At 33.2% G+C, this 17,130-nt stretch overlaps 1 protein-coding gene across 1 annotated transcript; it reads right to left on the minus strand.

Moving 5' to 3' along the window:
• Positions 1 to 43: 43 nt before the first annotated feature.
• LOC134269606 (acetylcholine receptor subunit alpha-1-A-like) lies at positions 44 to 11,544 on the minus strand. Its single transcript, XM_062751811.1, has 7 exons — positions 11,504 to 11,544; positions 11,160 to 11,308; positions 8,474 to 8,518; positions 7,505 to 7,614; positions 6,556 to 7,088; positions 6,078 to 6,277; positions 44 to 963 (listed from the first exon to the last, which is right to left on the minus strand). The coding sequence occupies exons 1-7, from the start codon at positions 11,535 to 11,537 to the stop codon at positions 652 to 654; spliced, it is 1,383 nt and encodes a 460-aa protein (XP_062607795.1). The 5' UTR covers positions 11,538 to 11,544; the 3' UTR covers positions 44 to 651.
• Between the last annotated feature and the right edge of the window lie 5,586 nt (positions 11,545 to 17,130).

Raw genomic sequence — 17,130 nt, forward strand, 5'->3', positions numbered from 1 at the left:
AAGTAAAGAAAAATGAATACATCTTGCATCTTAGTAGCTTAAATGAAAATATTTACTGTCTTGGCATTAAATATCAAGTCTGCGTCTACCATGTCTAAAGAAACATGCAAAACAAATGACTTGGGTTACTTTCTATAAATAAAACATAATTATGGACATAACGAATAGTATTTAATATCAAAAGTCCATTAAACAATACAAAAAAAAGAGCAGAGCAAACAAGGACCTCAAAAACATCAGAGGTTGTATCAGGTGTCATGGAGGAGTAAGAATCCCCTGCCGACCAGTCACACCTGCCATATGCATGTGCTCCTTGTCATTTTCGGGAAATAAAGGAAAAATTCGTCATCAATTCAGTGTATAATTATTAACAATTAGTATGAAAAACAAATGAAAAAAGTCAGCAAGAATTTGACAATGATAAATTGCATTTGCTGGCAAGTGCATTGCATTGACCATAGAACTTCCGAAATGATGACTTAAAACGAGACAGCTGATCTACTACGGAATTAAAAATATAGTCTCTGAGAGAAAATTGGATGAATTCTTAAGCTAAAGTTAACAGGCAGGAGGTGAAGCCAAACAATTGCTCTAGCCACAAGTCAAACCGAAAAAAAAAATGCCTTAAGTAATCCTGTAAGTAATTTTGGCTTAGATTGGGACATCGACTTTGATGTAAAATAAAGACATCGTCAAACAACCATAGATTATTAAGAAAATAACGAGGAACAATCTGTCGAGGACGCAGGCTAGCTCTCGCCATTCGCGTTTAAGAGTCTCGGAACCTTCTTCTGCCTTGTGACGTATATGATTTTCTTGAATAATACTTTTCAGAATCAACTGCAACCTTTCTTCAGTTCTTTCATCAGGGGAGTGGTGTTCTGCTCCAGTTTTTTGTGTTTCATTGAAGCAATGTCCGAGAAAAACTTCTCCTGTTTCCTCTGGTCTGTAGTCTTGTCCTTCCTAAAATGATAATCACCAAAATTGCACACTGCTGTTTCTGCAGAAAAATGGAACAGTCAAGAATTTAAAATGCGATATGTATGATGGACAATTTTTTTTTCTCATTAAAGAAACTATTTTGTATTATTTGATTATACCAACAGTTTTGTTTATGTGGTTTTAAAGAATTGGTAGAATATCGCAATTTTCGGAGATTTTGAGTCAGAAACCCACTATTTTAACGTAGATCCCACGCTGTGTGATTCCATACTAGTCTTTAATGGAAATGAATTTTAGAATAAATTAGCTATTCGATACACAAGAGCATGCTCTACGTATGAACAATTTCTAAAACGAGGTAAATTATTGACAAGCAAGTTGATGAAACAAAAATATCATCAGTCGATACAATGACCTTGTCAGCAAATACAATTTATCATTGAGTAAAATACTGACTGACGTTTGTCATACTAATTGTTAGTCCCTTATTTATACACTGAAGTGAAGACAAATTTTTCTGTTATTTCCGGATCATGACAAGGAGCACACGGCGGTTGTGATCGGTCGACAGGGGATGCTCACTCCTCCATGGCACCTGATCCCACCTCTGATGTTTTGGAGGTCCTAGTTTGCTCTGCTCCTGTTTTGTATTGTTTGAACTTTGAAATTGAATAATGTTTGTTATCTCCATATACTTCTACTGAAAATAGACTGACGCTAAGAAGGCCAAATATGCATGTTAATCTCGTGCGGCTGCCTTTGAGATTGACGATAGTGGCCGAGGACTATTGAAATGGGCTTGAGAGTCCCCGTGTAATTTTACTCTATGTCTGCATAGAATCTAAATCTACGATTCTATTTCCCAATGAAATAGAAATATATGGAGTCACTGTCTAGTTTGAAAAGTATGCCTGGGACGATAGTTGGGAACCTGGGATAAGTTGTATATACAGTGTAACGGGCGAAGCTCCTTATGCAAATTATCCCATGTTTCCCAATATCGTTGATGCCCTAGCAACTATACTAACTGGACAATGATTCCTTAAACCTTCATTTGACTAATATCAATATAAAGAATATCTTGATGATATGTTTGTATAAAAGAAAGTGTGTTCATTTCTAAAAATATCTTATATGGAATGCTGTGTATTTATTTTCATAATTACTTGTAAATTATTCATATCTGTTATATATTTACTTTTTGCTTAAAAATCAAATGTTATTGATAAATATTCTGAAAATAAATCTACAAATATACTTTTACAACGAGCAGTGACTATTACAGTTTTACACAAGAACAATGGTCGGAAGCTCTTTTACGATATACGAATCTCTCATACTTTTGCATATATAATTTAATCATTTTTCGAAATCATTTAGATTTGTTCATCAAGATTTTAAAATTTGAAAACACTGGCTCTAATACTTTTGGTAAATATCTACAAATTTAGGATTGCACGAGGGTTGATCCAAAAGTAATGTCACAATGTCCATATCTTTCATATTTGCCGTCATATGATCAAATACAATTTACCAAAAGATGCACAAATACAAATCTAATTAACATTGAAATTTTCATTTAATGATGTTTATTTGAATTTATTCTATAGATGTTTAAAATTTAAAGCATATGGGTGTTGTCGCCGCGTCAAATCTGAACATCACGTTTTAAAGTGTACGAACACTTTTTAGTGTGACAAACACTAAAACGATACAAAAACAGGACCTAATCTCCCATTTAAAAAAAAAAGACACAATGCACGTCATTTTCTAGACTTTAATTGGAAATTTAAAGACGCCATTCGTATTTGTGTTCATAAACAGTGTCGTTTTACTCTGTTGCATTGAACAAAGGAATTGTCGAAATGAGAAAAAAACTCGACGATTTGTAATGCATTTTTGCATCAAAATATGGGAATCATCACAATAAAAGAGACTTCTTTATGGATAGTTTCATCAATTTTTGGAGGGTGATGAGTCATTGAATGATCAGCAGAGGACAAGGAGACTGAAAGATGGTTGGACGGACGGAAACGTTCAATGGTGTCTGACGTTGTCAAAAAAGACAGACAGGTAAGTGGACATGAGAATTTTCAAGTTTTTCTTATGCTACTGCTCAAAAAATTTTGACAGAGGGCTAAATTATGAAAAGAGTGAATGTATAATGGTACCAAGAATTCTTCAAGAAAGATATTGCTGAAAGTGTTTGCGATTCACATATATTTTTTAATGAAAAGAAGGGGAAACGCTTAAAAACATGACGATGTGTATCCGTCATTTGACGTTATAGTTAGGTGCGGCGACAACCATAAACGCACATTGTTTAAAATTCAATATTTTGGAAAGTATACATCATATTCCTTTGAATTTTTCAAGTCTTATTTGAAATGAATATATAATATCGTTATTTTACGTCGATTTATAGCAATTTTATCGAAGTTGTGACATTACTTCTGGACCAACCCTCGTAGGTTGCCTACAAAATCCTTTTAAAATATAGAGTGTGTTTCTGTAATTATTGAAATTTGCATTTAATCTTTATGTAAAATTACAACAAGTTTTCTTGAATTCTAAGCTATATAAATTTCACGAATTCCTTTTAATTCTTTGAAATGACAAATTAAAGATATAGTGAAGTGATTTCATAGGTTCCAATGACTTCGTTAAAACTCAGTTTAAACTGAGTAAGTATTTCTGTGATTTTATATATCCTCCTTATGATCATATACCCCCAAAATTGCTGAAAACATTTGTCGCAATGTATAATCTTCATTCGAATCTGGATTGATTTAAATAAATTAAATAAATTTCACAAACATGCAACATGAAATATATGGAGATAACGAAAAGTATTCAAACTGAAAGGCCTATAAAACAGTACAAAATAAGATCACAGCAAACAATGACCTTCAAAACATCAGTGGGATCAGGTGCCATGGAGGAGTGGGCATCCTCTGCCGACCGGTGACACTCACCGTGAGCTCCTTGTCAAGATCAGAAAATAAAGAACAAGTTGCTGTCCTTTAAAAAAGGACTGCAATACGTGGACCATACGCATGTTTTTTCTAACTGAAATTCAATTAAGAAAATTTTTAGGTGTAGGGATTATTCATATAGGATTATTCACATTTTCTACAATGATCTGCCTACTTATAACTGATTGTAGTCTCAAAGCAAAATTGTGAAATTTTATCTCCGATAAGCGACCTTTAGTTTTGTCAGTTTAAAAAATCGGGTTATTTTGGTACGTGTAACTCATACTGACTTGGACTTGACATCTGTTCTGCATCTATACGGAAGAAATTTATGATGAAAAATAGAGATCTGATGGTTTACGAGAAGCACAGCCCTGTAGTACGCAGATTTTTTTTTGTCAGACCCCCCCCCCCCCCACACACACATTTAAAACCGTTGTTACAGACCTTTATCAAACGATATTTTGTTTGCTGAAACACTAAATTAATTTGCGAGCCTTGATGCACAAAACTAATGCCGGCAAATACTTGCTCTATCTTTTAAAAGCTATCTATATTCGTTGAATGACGTTTTTCTTTCAGATGTTAAGTTACATGTATCTATATACTGTATACAATGAACCCTCAGATATCCAGACGCCAGATATCCGGATGCTTCAGTATCCGGACGATTTTTCATCGGAACGAAATTTTTAAATGTTATTTTGTCTTGTTTAACTGGTGATTCAGATATCTGGATGCTTCATATATCCGGACAAATTGACTGGGAACCAAAGTGTCCGGATAAATGAGGGTCCACTGTAACTTATCAAAATGCTTGTACCATAGAATTAATGTTTAGTTTGTATATAAAAGTATATGTAACAGAGAGAAAATCAGATCTGCCAATGAATATGTAAATGCGATTTGTAGAATTAAAAGTGCGATTTGCCGATGAATGGTATATTTTAATTCAAATAGGGCGAATTATTCCAAGGGCAAGTTACCTAAGGTGCGAACTTTCTGGCACTGTAGCGCATGCGTAGCCTGTCGTTTGCCCAGGTCATCCAGTTTAACCTCGCTTATATATTTACTGCGTGGACCTCAGGGTCCACGCAAAAAATCCGTGTGTAAATAATGGTATAAAAATAAGTATGAAAAACGCCAGTCGGCACTTGGCTCAGTGATAAATTGTATTTGCTGACACGGTCATTGTATCGACCGTAGATCATACGAAATGATGACTTTGAAACAACTTTCCCTACCGGTCCCCAGAAAAACTCACTAAAATGTAATGTCGCCGCAGTCGACTTCAGTATATATGGGATCGTCTGAGCGATCGAAAAAAAAATTATAATACGAAGTTTTCGGTCTTTTTGACCCCAAAATCTTAAAACTTCTTTTTTTAACGAAGTTTTAAACGTCGTTCTCTGAAAAGATTGATAATATTGTTTATTCATGGTAAAAATCGACTAAGAATTGTTCTGAACGAAGCGTGTGTGGCGCATGTTTAGAGTCATTTCTTTCGGATTCATGCAAACAAACCAACAAAATTCTGTTCAAGCTGATCTTGCAAAAATCACAGAAGCAACCAAATTTCTTAACTTGTCTGAAAGAACAAGTCACTAACCCTAATTTCGCGGATGGTATGCAAGGACTAACAGGGTTAGACGAAATGTCCCGGTGCAGATGCACCTCATCTCTCAAGTGTGTGTAAGACTAACCCTAATCAGTCGAATAGTGTGCAAGTTTAACCCTTATCAGTTGATTGACGTAAATGTTACGTCAGGACGACCTTTTAATCTCAAATTATGTAGGTACTAAAGTCATGATTAGTCATATTGATATGGGAGCATCTTCAGGAAGTGTAAATTCAGATTCGTTTAAATTATGATCCCCGGGGACTGGAAGGGCCACAAAGTTGGATCAAATTTTTACAATGGTATATACAGGAAATAAATCTTTAAAAGTCTTCTGCTCAAGAACAGCAAAGCCATTTGTTTGTTGATATTGGTGCATCTAAAGGTACTTTTGAAGTTAAGTCCCCTTTCCCCCACCTTGAAATCCTTTTGATACTACAATTTTTATGATTTTTCCATGCCAGTGTGATCAGGTGAGCGAGGTGACCAATGGGCTTCTTGTTCTCAATGACCCTATCCCTAGTGCATGCTATAATTATACCTGGACATCCGGATCCTTTTGCCCTGGTTCTTTTACAGAGATAGAGGCACAGAGAAGTCGGGAGATGAATCCAAAGCATATTCTTTTAAGAATGATTGGAACTTGATGGCCACTGTCTCCATAGTGATAGACGTTCAGAGTAACTGCATTAATGCTTATGGAAAGGGAGATAAGCAAGGTTGATATCCCATAATATAAACCTAAAAGTGGAATAGTGAGACTGTTCAAAAGATGTTGATAATGTATTTTTCAATAAAGCGTGTTACATACAATGTCTTTTTTTTAAAGGCAATAAAGACAAAAATGTGTAAGAGAGAGAGGGGGGGGGAGGGAGAGAGATTCTTAGCCTTCAACAAAACATATACTACAATCGAAAAGCGTCTTCAAAGCAAAATGTTTTGAAAAAAATAGAGTTCAGACTTACTTTAATCTAATTAAAAGGAGTAAGGAGGAGAAAGCATTCCTTGTTTAGACTTACTTATGAGAGGAATTGCATCTGACACTGGAGGGAGGCTATCGGCCACAACCATTTGTAAAACAACCATAGACAATAAAGTAGTTAGTCCAATGGATATTTTCTCCTCCGATCCATGGACGAAGAATCCAATAAGTGATATGATTATAAGTAAAACTGTCGGCATCAATATATTGAACAAATAGTAAAGAGGTTTACGCTTTAAAACTACCGTGTATCTTATGAAAAGAAACGGATGAGTCCATTCGGCATATTTCAATGTGTAGTTATCAATACTATATTTTATGAGATCAAACTCCAAATTTGGGTAATATCGATTTAGATCTGTGTCTGGGTTGTCAGGAATGATATTAATTTCACTGTTGTCAAATGACCAAGATCCAAAAACAAGGAAACATTCTTGCACATCGAATGGAAAATATCGAATATCCATTAAACAGGTGCTTTTAAATATCCACCGTGACCACCATATTGCTTGTCCCTTATAATTAATAGGGATATTTGTACTGCTTGAGGATCCCGTGCTTGATTCAATCCTGAAAAAAAATATATGTTTATTTTTTTGTTATTTATTGAAGACTATGTGGTAAAACTCATTAGAAAAACATTGACTCCATAAAATGTCAAATAAAAATCATTAACCACTAAATGTTCAAATGATGGCTTGCATGTTGAGTCTGATTCATTAAAAATATATCCGCAACAGTAGATGGTAGTTGTAGACTTACGAATTATACAAAATGATATCCGGTAGACTTACGAGTTATACATAATGATATCCGGTGGACTTACGAGTTATACATAATGATATCCGGTAGACTTACGAGTTATACATAATGATATCCGGTAGACTTACGAGTTATACATAATGATATCCGGTAGACTTACGAGTTATACATAATGATATCCGGTAGACTTACGAGTTATGCATAATGATATCCGGTAGACTTACGAGTTATACATAATGATATCCGGCTTCCAGATCTGATCATGTTTAAGATGGATAAGTTGAACGTCATCGTATTCTTCGGGATTCCAACTTAGATTAATATCTGTCCAATTCTATGAATGATAAACAAATGTCATAAAAAATGCTTTAAGTTCAAATATAACGACCATTGCTATATTGTGTAGCAACACTTCTTTTAATGTTTTCTAATGTGTAGTGTAAAAGAAAAAAGGTAAATACAATTAATTTAACCCCATGATTTAATATGACCTACATATACATTATGTGTACAGTATAACTAAACGCATGATAATAATAATGATTGGATTTATAATATATAGCGCCTTTCTAGCATGAATGCTACCCAAAGCGCTTTACAATCATTATTCCCCAGCAGACCATAACACCCCAGAGTCTTTCTCAGTGAAAGCTGCCGTTAAGGCGCTAGAACACTAACATTAATATTCTGACAATATCTTTCACTGTCTATAGCCAGGTACCCATTTTACACTTGGGTGGAGTGAGGAAATTCGTGTAAAGCGCCTTTCCCAAGGAAAAGGCATTTATGTCGACTTGCCGCAGCCGGGATTCGAACTCACAACCTTTCGGTTTTAAGTCCGGCACCTTAATCACTAGATTAATTGATTGATTGTATACTGTTTAACGCCCCTCTCCAGAATATTTCACTGATATGGAGACGTCACCATTGCCGGTGAAGGGCTGCAAATTTAGGCCTATGCTCGGCACTTACGGCCTTTGAGCAGGGAGGGATTTTTATCGTGCCACACCTGCTGTGAAACGGGGCCTCGGTTTATACGGTCTTATCCGAAGGACCGTCCCATTTAGTCGCCTTTTACGACAAGCAGGGGGTACTGAGGACCTATTCTAACCCGGATCCCCACGGGGTCCTTAACCACTAGACTTCCGACGCATACCTGTCCATTCATCATCGTTAACGAATGTAGTACTCACCATCTGAAACCAGCAGCTGAACGTTAGCAGTTGATTCTGTTCGTCCTTTGTGGAAATGAAAAAAAGGATAATTAGGTTACTTATAGATGAAGTGATCGAATTTCTATTTTTATGGAATTTTATCATTAGGAGTATAAACTGGTAAAGTGCATGATTGTTCCCTCTTGTTTTAATGTTTGTTTGTCAAGCTTTCTCTCTAATTTACCTATCTATTTACCGGTCAACAAAGAATCCTCTAAAGTCTAAATAGATTTGAAAGTTTACAAAAAGATATCTTGAAATAAGAAAGAAACAGAAGGTATTTGGAATCAGTTTGTATCGACGCTCGATCTGATTGAAAATTTAGAAAACGGAGAAAAATGAAAGGTCATTAAATATTTAAACCATTTTAGTCATTTAAACAGTTATCTTATTGAATTGTGACTGCCATCAAAGCAACTTTGACTCCCTTCCTCGATGTTACACATTTTAAGGCATATACCATTTCCTATTTCTAAAGCAAAATTACGCATAAATCGTTTCCCCGCAAGTACACATTTTCCACGCACTTTTAAAAGTAAGTTCAATCTTCAATTAAATAACCAATTTCCTTCTATTTTATGCTTGATTAAATCTCTTAAAAGAAAAAAAAGTTATGATCTTGTTAAAATATAACGTCATAGTATTATTTACTCAAAACTTTAGAGAAACTTGAGCCACTCTATAAAATATGCTTGCGGGGAAAGGGTAACCTTATATACTGTATATTTCCATTACGAAAACATTAAGTGTATGCTGCATTGCATTTTAGTTCTAAAAAATACTTGCTTATAAATCACACGGAACACTTAGCCATTAATTTAGAAGATAAAATACGGTGTGCATCTTTAAGATTTAAGATATGCAGTCTTCGGAAATTGGCGAGTTTTCAAACTTGTTTATAGCGTTTTTTGATGATAAATATTTCTGTACGAATTACAGTGGTAAACCCATCTGTAATATCTTAATGAACATCTTGTGAGTGCTCTGTTACATATCTCTGATGTTATATGTTACTTGTTACATATTTAAAGTTTTAATTCTCCTACCAGCTGTGAGGTATGCACAATATCCCTCGATGAAAAGGGGGCCTAATATTAAAACGTGTCTTATTTAAGACTTCATGCACTTTATAATAAACTCAGCCTTTAAACGTGATCAGCTGTTTAGTTTTATGATATTTGAAGCTGATAATCTATCAAACTTCGCTTCGATTCTCTAAAAGTTAAAAAAAAAACATTTAAGTATATTTAAGTTTTTTTTTCAAAGTGCTTAAGGTCACCCATGTGGTCAGTGGTTAGAGTGTCCCCTCTATATTTTCAAAGAAAAAAAAATCTTACGTCGGCTCGAATCCCACCGTGGGACATGGAGACCGGTCCTTATGATGAGAACGTATAAACCGAGGTCCCGTGTTACATTAGGTGCTGGCACGAAAAAGATCCCTCCCTGTGCAATGGTCCTAAGTGCCGAGTATAGGACATAATTTATAGCTCTTCGCCGGCAAGTGGTGGCGTCTCCATATGAGTGAAAGATTACTTCTCGGGAGGTACTTTAAACAATATACAATCAATCCAAAGTACTATTGTGGTTTCATCTTAATACTATCTGACATTTATCTTACAAAACAATATTCTATATATTATCTTTCCACGTTCTAAAAACCTATTTAAGTGCCGACAATTACTTTTGATAACTGTCACTATTGTTCCATCTTTCGTGCAGAAATATAATCAAAGTACTAAAAGTATTCGTCGGTGTTGAACATTGGAGATTCAGATACAAGATGCCAAAGTGTTTTTCTTTATATACATTTCATTTCATATTGTAGATTGATTATTTTGGGAAGATTTTTTTTTTAATCTTTCTAAGAAATACCATTATCAATAATAATTCAATTCTGTCGACAATGTATGTGAATGTAAATGTAAGAAAATGTATATAAAAATGTACAGTACTAACTATAAGAAGGTGTAAAGCGCTCTGTCAGTAGTAAAGTTTACACAGACTAAACTTTTCAGCATTTTCAAAAATTTATCAATATGATCAGTATCGGCCTGCTAGGCAGTCGGAAAGAACACAAACGTTTAATTTTGTAAGTAGAAAAACTACATAATTCACTTGTTTACTCAACGAGGCTTGCTCCTGAGCGTTTGGGCAAATTTGTAACTTAAGTGTATCTTATATTTCAAAACTTTTCATAATGTTTTAATTCGTACAACAAATTTGGATTCTACAATACCAATTTAAATACATTCAGTTAAAACACCAGGATTAAATGCCTTACAAGAAGCATTATCTGAGAAAAGTTATTTTGTGGCGGAAGGTTTTTTTTTAAATGATAATTTTTTTCTCTTTCAGAGTACGTGTTTTTAAAGTATGACAATTTTAGATTCTCAATGTAGCCAAAACGATAAAATGATCATAAACATCAACGCCCGTCGTTTACAGTGTTACACGTTACGCAATTTCAAACCCCAATAATAGTATAGTTACATCTATGTATAGTTTTGTAGTTACTTTAATTCTACAGTTACATTACTTAAGTCATGTAGTACTTACTATAGCCCGGCATTTACCTAAATGCTGTATTGACTATAATTCTGTGTTTGCTTTTTAAGATACTAAGTTACCCTATTTCTGTAGAATACTGATTGTGTATTCAACTTACCACGTTAACAATACCGATTAAATACACTGCCAGGAAAACGTCTACACGATCTCTATGATTCCGGGTCGGTCGGATGCTTGTGCTGTAGTTTCTCATCAGATCTTGTTCCAACCGCATCTCATTTTCATCACAAGAAACAAATGTGACAACTGTACGTGAAAATTGATAGGATAACATTATTAATTGTATGTCTAAGATTTCTAAAGATAACATTATGATTACATGGATGAAGGATATGTTTTGGTCGCAAAATGATCTCTTAATACATTTATATTCTTAACAGTATGTTACATTTATCAAAAGACGCTAAATATTGAAACTAAAAACAAAGTAATGTAACTTACTAATGGCGGAAATGAAGATATGAAGAAGCCGCATGTTCCCCTCAAAAGAAAAGAAGGAAAATATCATTACAATCCTAGAGTGTGACTTAGCAAACAAAAATGGAATTAAATGAAAAGTATCATTCTCTGGGAATTCTTCGCTTTGAATAAAAAAAATAATGATAATGTATAGATATAATGAACAGTAATCGATTTTAATGGAAACGGATGACCCTAGACAAAATTAAGACTTTGTATCAATCTATTGATTCAAAATAATAAAATCTTTGATATACAAAAGTGTGAACTATATTACCAAGGGACCTCGGTTTAGACAAATTCATATGAAGGTCAATTGCAAGTTTTCAGGTCTTACATTGATTTAATCCCGCTACATATAAGGAACACCTATCTCCTCCATCGCAGTTGATTTCACTTTGGATGTTTTGGAGTACCATGCTTGCTCGCTCCTATTTTGTATTGTTCTATATACTTTGAGCTTGAATGCTGTTCGTAATCTCAATATATTTCATTCTGTGACTATAAAGCAGACGTTTTTTCATCTGCACCTCGTAGATGACGACATTGAATGCTAATACAATTTTGCTGCCATCTCGAATATTACCTCGCGTCTTTCATAATAATTTTGAGGCCGTTATTTTCTAACTGTTTTTTTTTTTTTTTATAATTCTTTCTTAACAATGCGTAAAAAGGAGAACAACGCGGGTGTTACTGATTGACAACGTGGGGGATGGGTGTTAACTCATGCATGGCATGTGATCCCATCCCCATTTCAGAGATTGATTTGACTGTTGCTGCCTAGTTTTTTTATGTTATATAATTAGTTTTTGTTTATTTATATATTTCTTGGTTATGCAAATTTGACTTGCCTAGATTTTGTAAAGTTTTACTTTCTTTCTATAAAAATTTCTTGTCCATTCGGCTTTGATGGCACACCTTACATAAAATATTTTTGTGTAGTTATTGAAATTATGAGCATGCGGTATCCCGTCGGCATACATTTCCTTATCTAATAGATTTCCAGGAATCTTTTTAACTTGGTTTTCTCATAAAAAAAAATTGCCATTAATACACAAACACACACACAAACACACACACTCAAAGATTTTAAATATTTCTTGCTTGTTGATTTTATCATGAGACAATCTTTTCATGTTGTTTGTCTAGTTTCAGTGGTCTATTTTTACAAAATTGTATTAAAAACAACGATTTGATATGAGAACATGTGAATATTATTACATACTTTTATTATCAGAGAACATACACGTTTAAGACAAGACACAATATTTCTCAAAAAGAAAGAAAGTTTACCTGTATTCTTTTTTTTATTATTATATTAATGTATCCCTTGACCCTATTCACGCTCCCTCCTTCACCTAACCACCCTTAAAATATGACATCAATTCAAGAAATCAAATAATTTTTATCAGGAACAACAATGAAAACAGCCGTTTTCATATTGAAAAAAATATTCTAGGGACGAAGCATATATTTTGATTCTTATCACCCTTGAAAGAAAAAAAATTAGTATGTACTCGTATCTAAATGTATTGTTTTTTTTTTCATCAGGGAGCTTCGATACCTTTAATTTCAATTTTTTAATCTTCTCAAAAATAAAATATAAATGAAATGTTTGTCAATGTACGTCAATACACTGTAAACATTTTAGTTTTCTTAAACTGAGTCAAATTAATGGACACTTTATCTTACCTGATATTTAAAAAATATGGAAATATGAATAAAAGAACCTACCTGCCCTGACGTACTTCTAATCAAAACAAAACTACACAAGAACCCTGATCGGTACGGAACAGGCTGTAATCATCTCTCGTACATATATATATAAAACACACAGATTCAGCATTGCTTTTTTTCGTTACCTATAGATTGCCACTTTTCCGAAGGATTAAGAATAATAGTAATAATTTGTGGAAATGCAAGGATATGTAAATCAGACCCATCCAAAAATTTGAAGTTTCAATACCTTTAAGATGAAATAAATCTTTAAATATATTTTTGTGTAATGCTATTAAAATGTATAATTTGTGATATTATGCAGGAAATATTAAACTCAAATCTGTGTTTCCATGCACCTTTAAAATAATAAAAAAAAACTTTGGGTAATTAAGTGTTTAACATTTGTAAAAAAAAGTAAAAGTCAGTAATAACGAACAGTAATCCGTCTCAAAGCATCTATACAACAATACAAATATCTCTAACAAAAAAAAAATATAGTAAACAATAGTTAATGATGCCGACTGCGTGGTACAGTGGTTAAAGCGTCTGCTCTAGAGTCGTCGCGAAGTAAGGCTTTGACCCTTATGTCGCAGGTTCGAATCCCATTATGCAACGTGGAGACCAGTCCTTAGAAAATATAAACCGAGAAGCCCTTCACTGGTATAAGGTGACTTTCCTACATAAGCAAATTAAAATTCTAGGATGGGACGTAAAACAGCATTCAATCAATCAATCTTTAAAATGTACCATCCAATATTTTATGTATACACAGTCATGACAGGGGCTCACAATAAGTGCAACCGGTCAACAGGGGATGCTTATTCCTCCATGGCACCTCATTCGATCATTTTTCAGAGGTAGTGATCGCCTTGCTCAAAATTGTTTAAGTTATATTTTTGGGGCATGAATACTGTTGCTCATCTCCGTAGTTCTTTCATAATTGATTTTAATTACAACGAGTTCAGTTAGAAATTGCCTCGAAACGCCATCAACAAATATATGCAATAGTTTTTTATACACTTCTTTTAGTATAATTAAACAATTAATGATAAAGGACTTTAATTTATCTTTCTTAGACAGGCGTTAAGCAGGTTTTACTTGATAGATATATAATTCACTGAGGTATCATATAACATGTTTATCAAAGCTAAAATCAGTATCATCTTATGATACCTTTTCTCTGATTAATTTTCAGGCAAGTATTTAGGATACTGAATTTTATCTTTCAACTTTTCTCCAAAGCAGAAATGTTTTAATCAATATTGCACGTGATATTACAAGGAATAAAATTTAATTCTGTCATAATGTTTAAATAACATGAGATTAAATGATAAAGGCGGCATAAATAAAGAAAATCGTAACTTTATGAAATGGTTGTACTTACCCTTAGCAGAGAAATGTTTTGCAAAGTCTAGCATAGTAAAATCTGACTTTATCAAACTAAATATTATTACTGTTTATACCTGGAAATGGCTATGTAAACATCAATAGATTATGTTACAGCTGATCAAATGAAGGTATTTATCGTCTACATAATTCAATTCCACATCTTGATTTATTGTGCATTACATGAAAATGAGTAGATATATGTAATGTTACAAAGCATTACTGATAGCGACGTCTTTCTTGGTTAAATAGATTTATCATAAGCACAAAAAATTCTCTCTTATTGAAAAAAATACGAAAATGATCCCTCGCTGCTCAATGGACATGAGTGTCGAGAATAGAACAAAAATTGCAGCTCTCCACCGGTAAGTGGTGGCCTCTCACTATAAGTGAAAAATTCTAGAGAGGCAAGTTTCTCGTAAACAAACAAACATGTTAATAATGACAAAACGTTTTATTTCATTTTATATCATTATATAATCTGTCAAGGATCTGAAACCATTAGGACAAACTCTTGGAAAGTTGTTTTACTCCAAAATATTTATTTCTAAATAAATGCTACGCACAAAGCACATAAATTAATAAATAATATTAAGCTCTAAAATGTCAGCCAAGAAAATAAAATATCCAAAATTTCTATGAAAAACTATATGTCCCTTGTTATAGAAAAACATGGTTTAGGAAGTTGAACGAGTTATATACAAAGTTTAAGGGACTCCGACCCTCAGCTAGGAAGGACAACTCTTTAATTTATAATTTAATTCAAAAAGTATTTAAATGAAGCTTGAAAATTAATTCTTTTCATGCAACACTTTTCATTGTATGCCTCTCAATGTGCTTCAAGGTTCTTTGAACTTCTCAGAAAGGTCTAATTAAAAGTAGAAATTTTTATCCCGAAAAAACATTTTTAGATACCAATGTTCATTAACATGATATGAAATTAGAAGTGATCTATGGATCTTTGCAAAGAACCTTGAAGCACATTGGGAGACATATAATGAAAATTGTTGCATGAAAAGAATTAATTTTCAAGCTTCATTTAAAGACTTTTTGAATTAAAGTATAAATTAAAGAGTTGTCCTTCCTAGCTGAAGGTCGGTGTCCCTTAAAGATTTTATATAATACTGTAAGTACGTGAAACTATATATACATATTACCGTCTTTTTTGCTGCATTGTAAGGTTGATGAAAACTTCTTAGTTTTTCACGAGCATTACTAGAAAAAAATTTACTGCATGCTATAGGACACGAAATAAATTTGTAAATGTTTTAATATATTATGATGATCAATGTCAAAAAGTTTTTAAACATATATATATTTCTAATTATGCGTCTTCCTTCTTAGATTCATTTTCTTTCACAGAATGTTCAATCAAACTGAATTTTATATAAAAAGGTGAAGATTGACATGAAAAAAACAGTGATTGATTAAAACAGCTAAAACAATACAAATCTGTGAAGAGGGCAAACAATGGGCCCCTGGAAATACCAGAGGTGGACCTGATACCTACAAAGACTAAGCATCCACTGTCGACAGGCACAAAGGTCACACTCGCACTGACTCAAATGAATTATCAAGGATACAGCAATACAACCAAAAACCTTTCAAGATTATTTTTGTAACAATTTCATAATAAGGTATTCTACTGTGTTTTTCTATCAATTTTTAAATACATTTTTAATAACCATAACTAACTAAACCTATTGTACGTGTAGCAATAAATACATATGTATGATTTCATATACCCTTTGCATGTACCCCATCACAGCCTTTGGCTATTTGAAATTTCAGATATTCATATTGTCAAAATAGTCTAATTCTTTCCATTCTTTAGATATCATAGATTTTTTTTTAGAAAATCTTAATTGATTTAAAAATGAAAATCCATTTGTCAATGAAACAGTGACTTTAGAACAGTTTCTTTTATGATTCTCATTAAAATATGTGCCTGTTTGATGCTTAAGTCCAAAAGTTAAGCTCATTTGAATATTTGTGTTAGACCATAATTTACTCAATATCACAGGGTTCTCCATCATTTGAAATTTTACTGTGTTGCAGAGTATACTGTTTCCGATCAAATTCGCCTGAATAACCAACGAATACATCACACACCAAAATTTGCATGATTACATATGAATAAAATTATTTCGAATTAAAAAAATCTACTTGAAAAATTAAAACAATTTATTAACACCAATTATATGACTTCGGTACTATGGTTATAGTTATGTTTTACTTACCACATTACCATCATAATTCTAGAGCCTCGGACCTATAGAAAAGACATTGTCTAAAAAACGTACAATGTATTTGTAATCTATATGTTTCATACAATGTGAAAACAAATTAAGTGCGTAAAGTCCGGCGACGGTCTAGGAGATAATTGATAATGCAAGGTGAAGCCCTAATTAAGTGTTCTACCTGTAATAATTGAAGACGATGGGTTGTTTGATTAAAGTTTCAATTAGATAGAATCTATGTGTTTGATTTTCTAATTATCACAG

Source organism: Saccostrea cucullata, unplaced genomic scaffold (genome assembly GCF_032062105.1).
Source record: "Saccostrea cucullata isolate Sc308-1 unplaced genomic scaffold, CSIRO_AGI_Scuc_v1 ctg608, whole genome shotgun sequence".
In the NCBI taxonomy this organism is placed as follows: domain Eukaryota; kingdom Metazoa; phylum Mollusca; class Bivalvia; order Ostreida; family Ostreidae; genus Saccostrea; species Saccostrea cuccullata.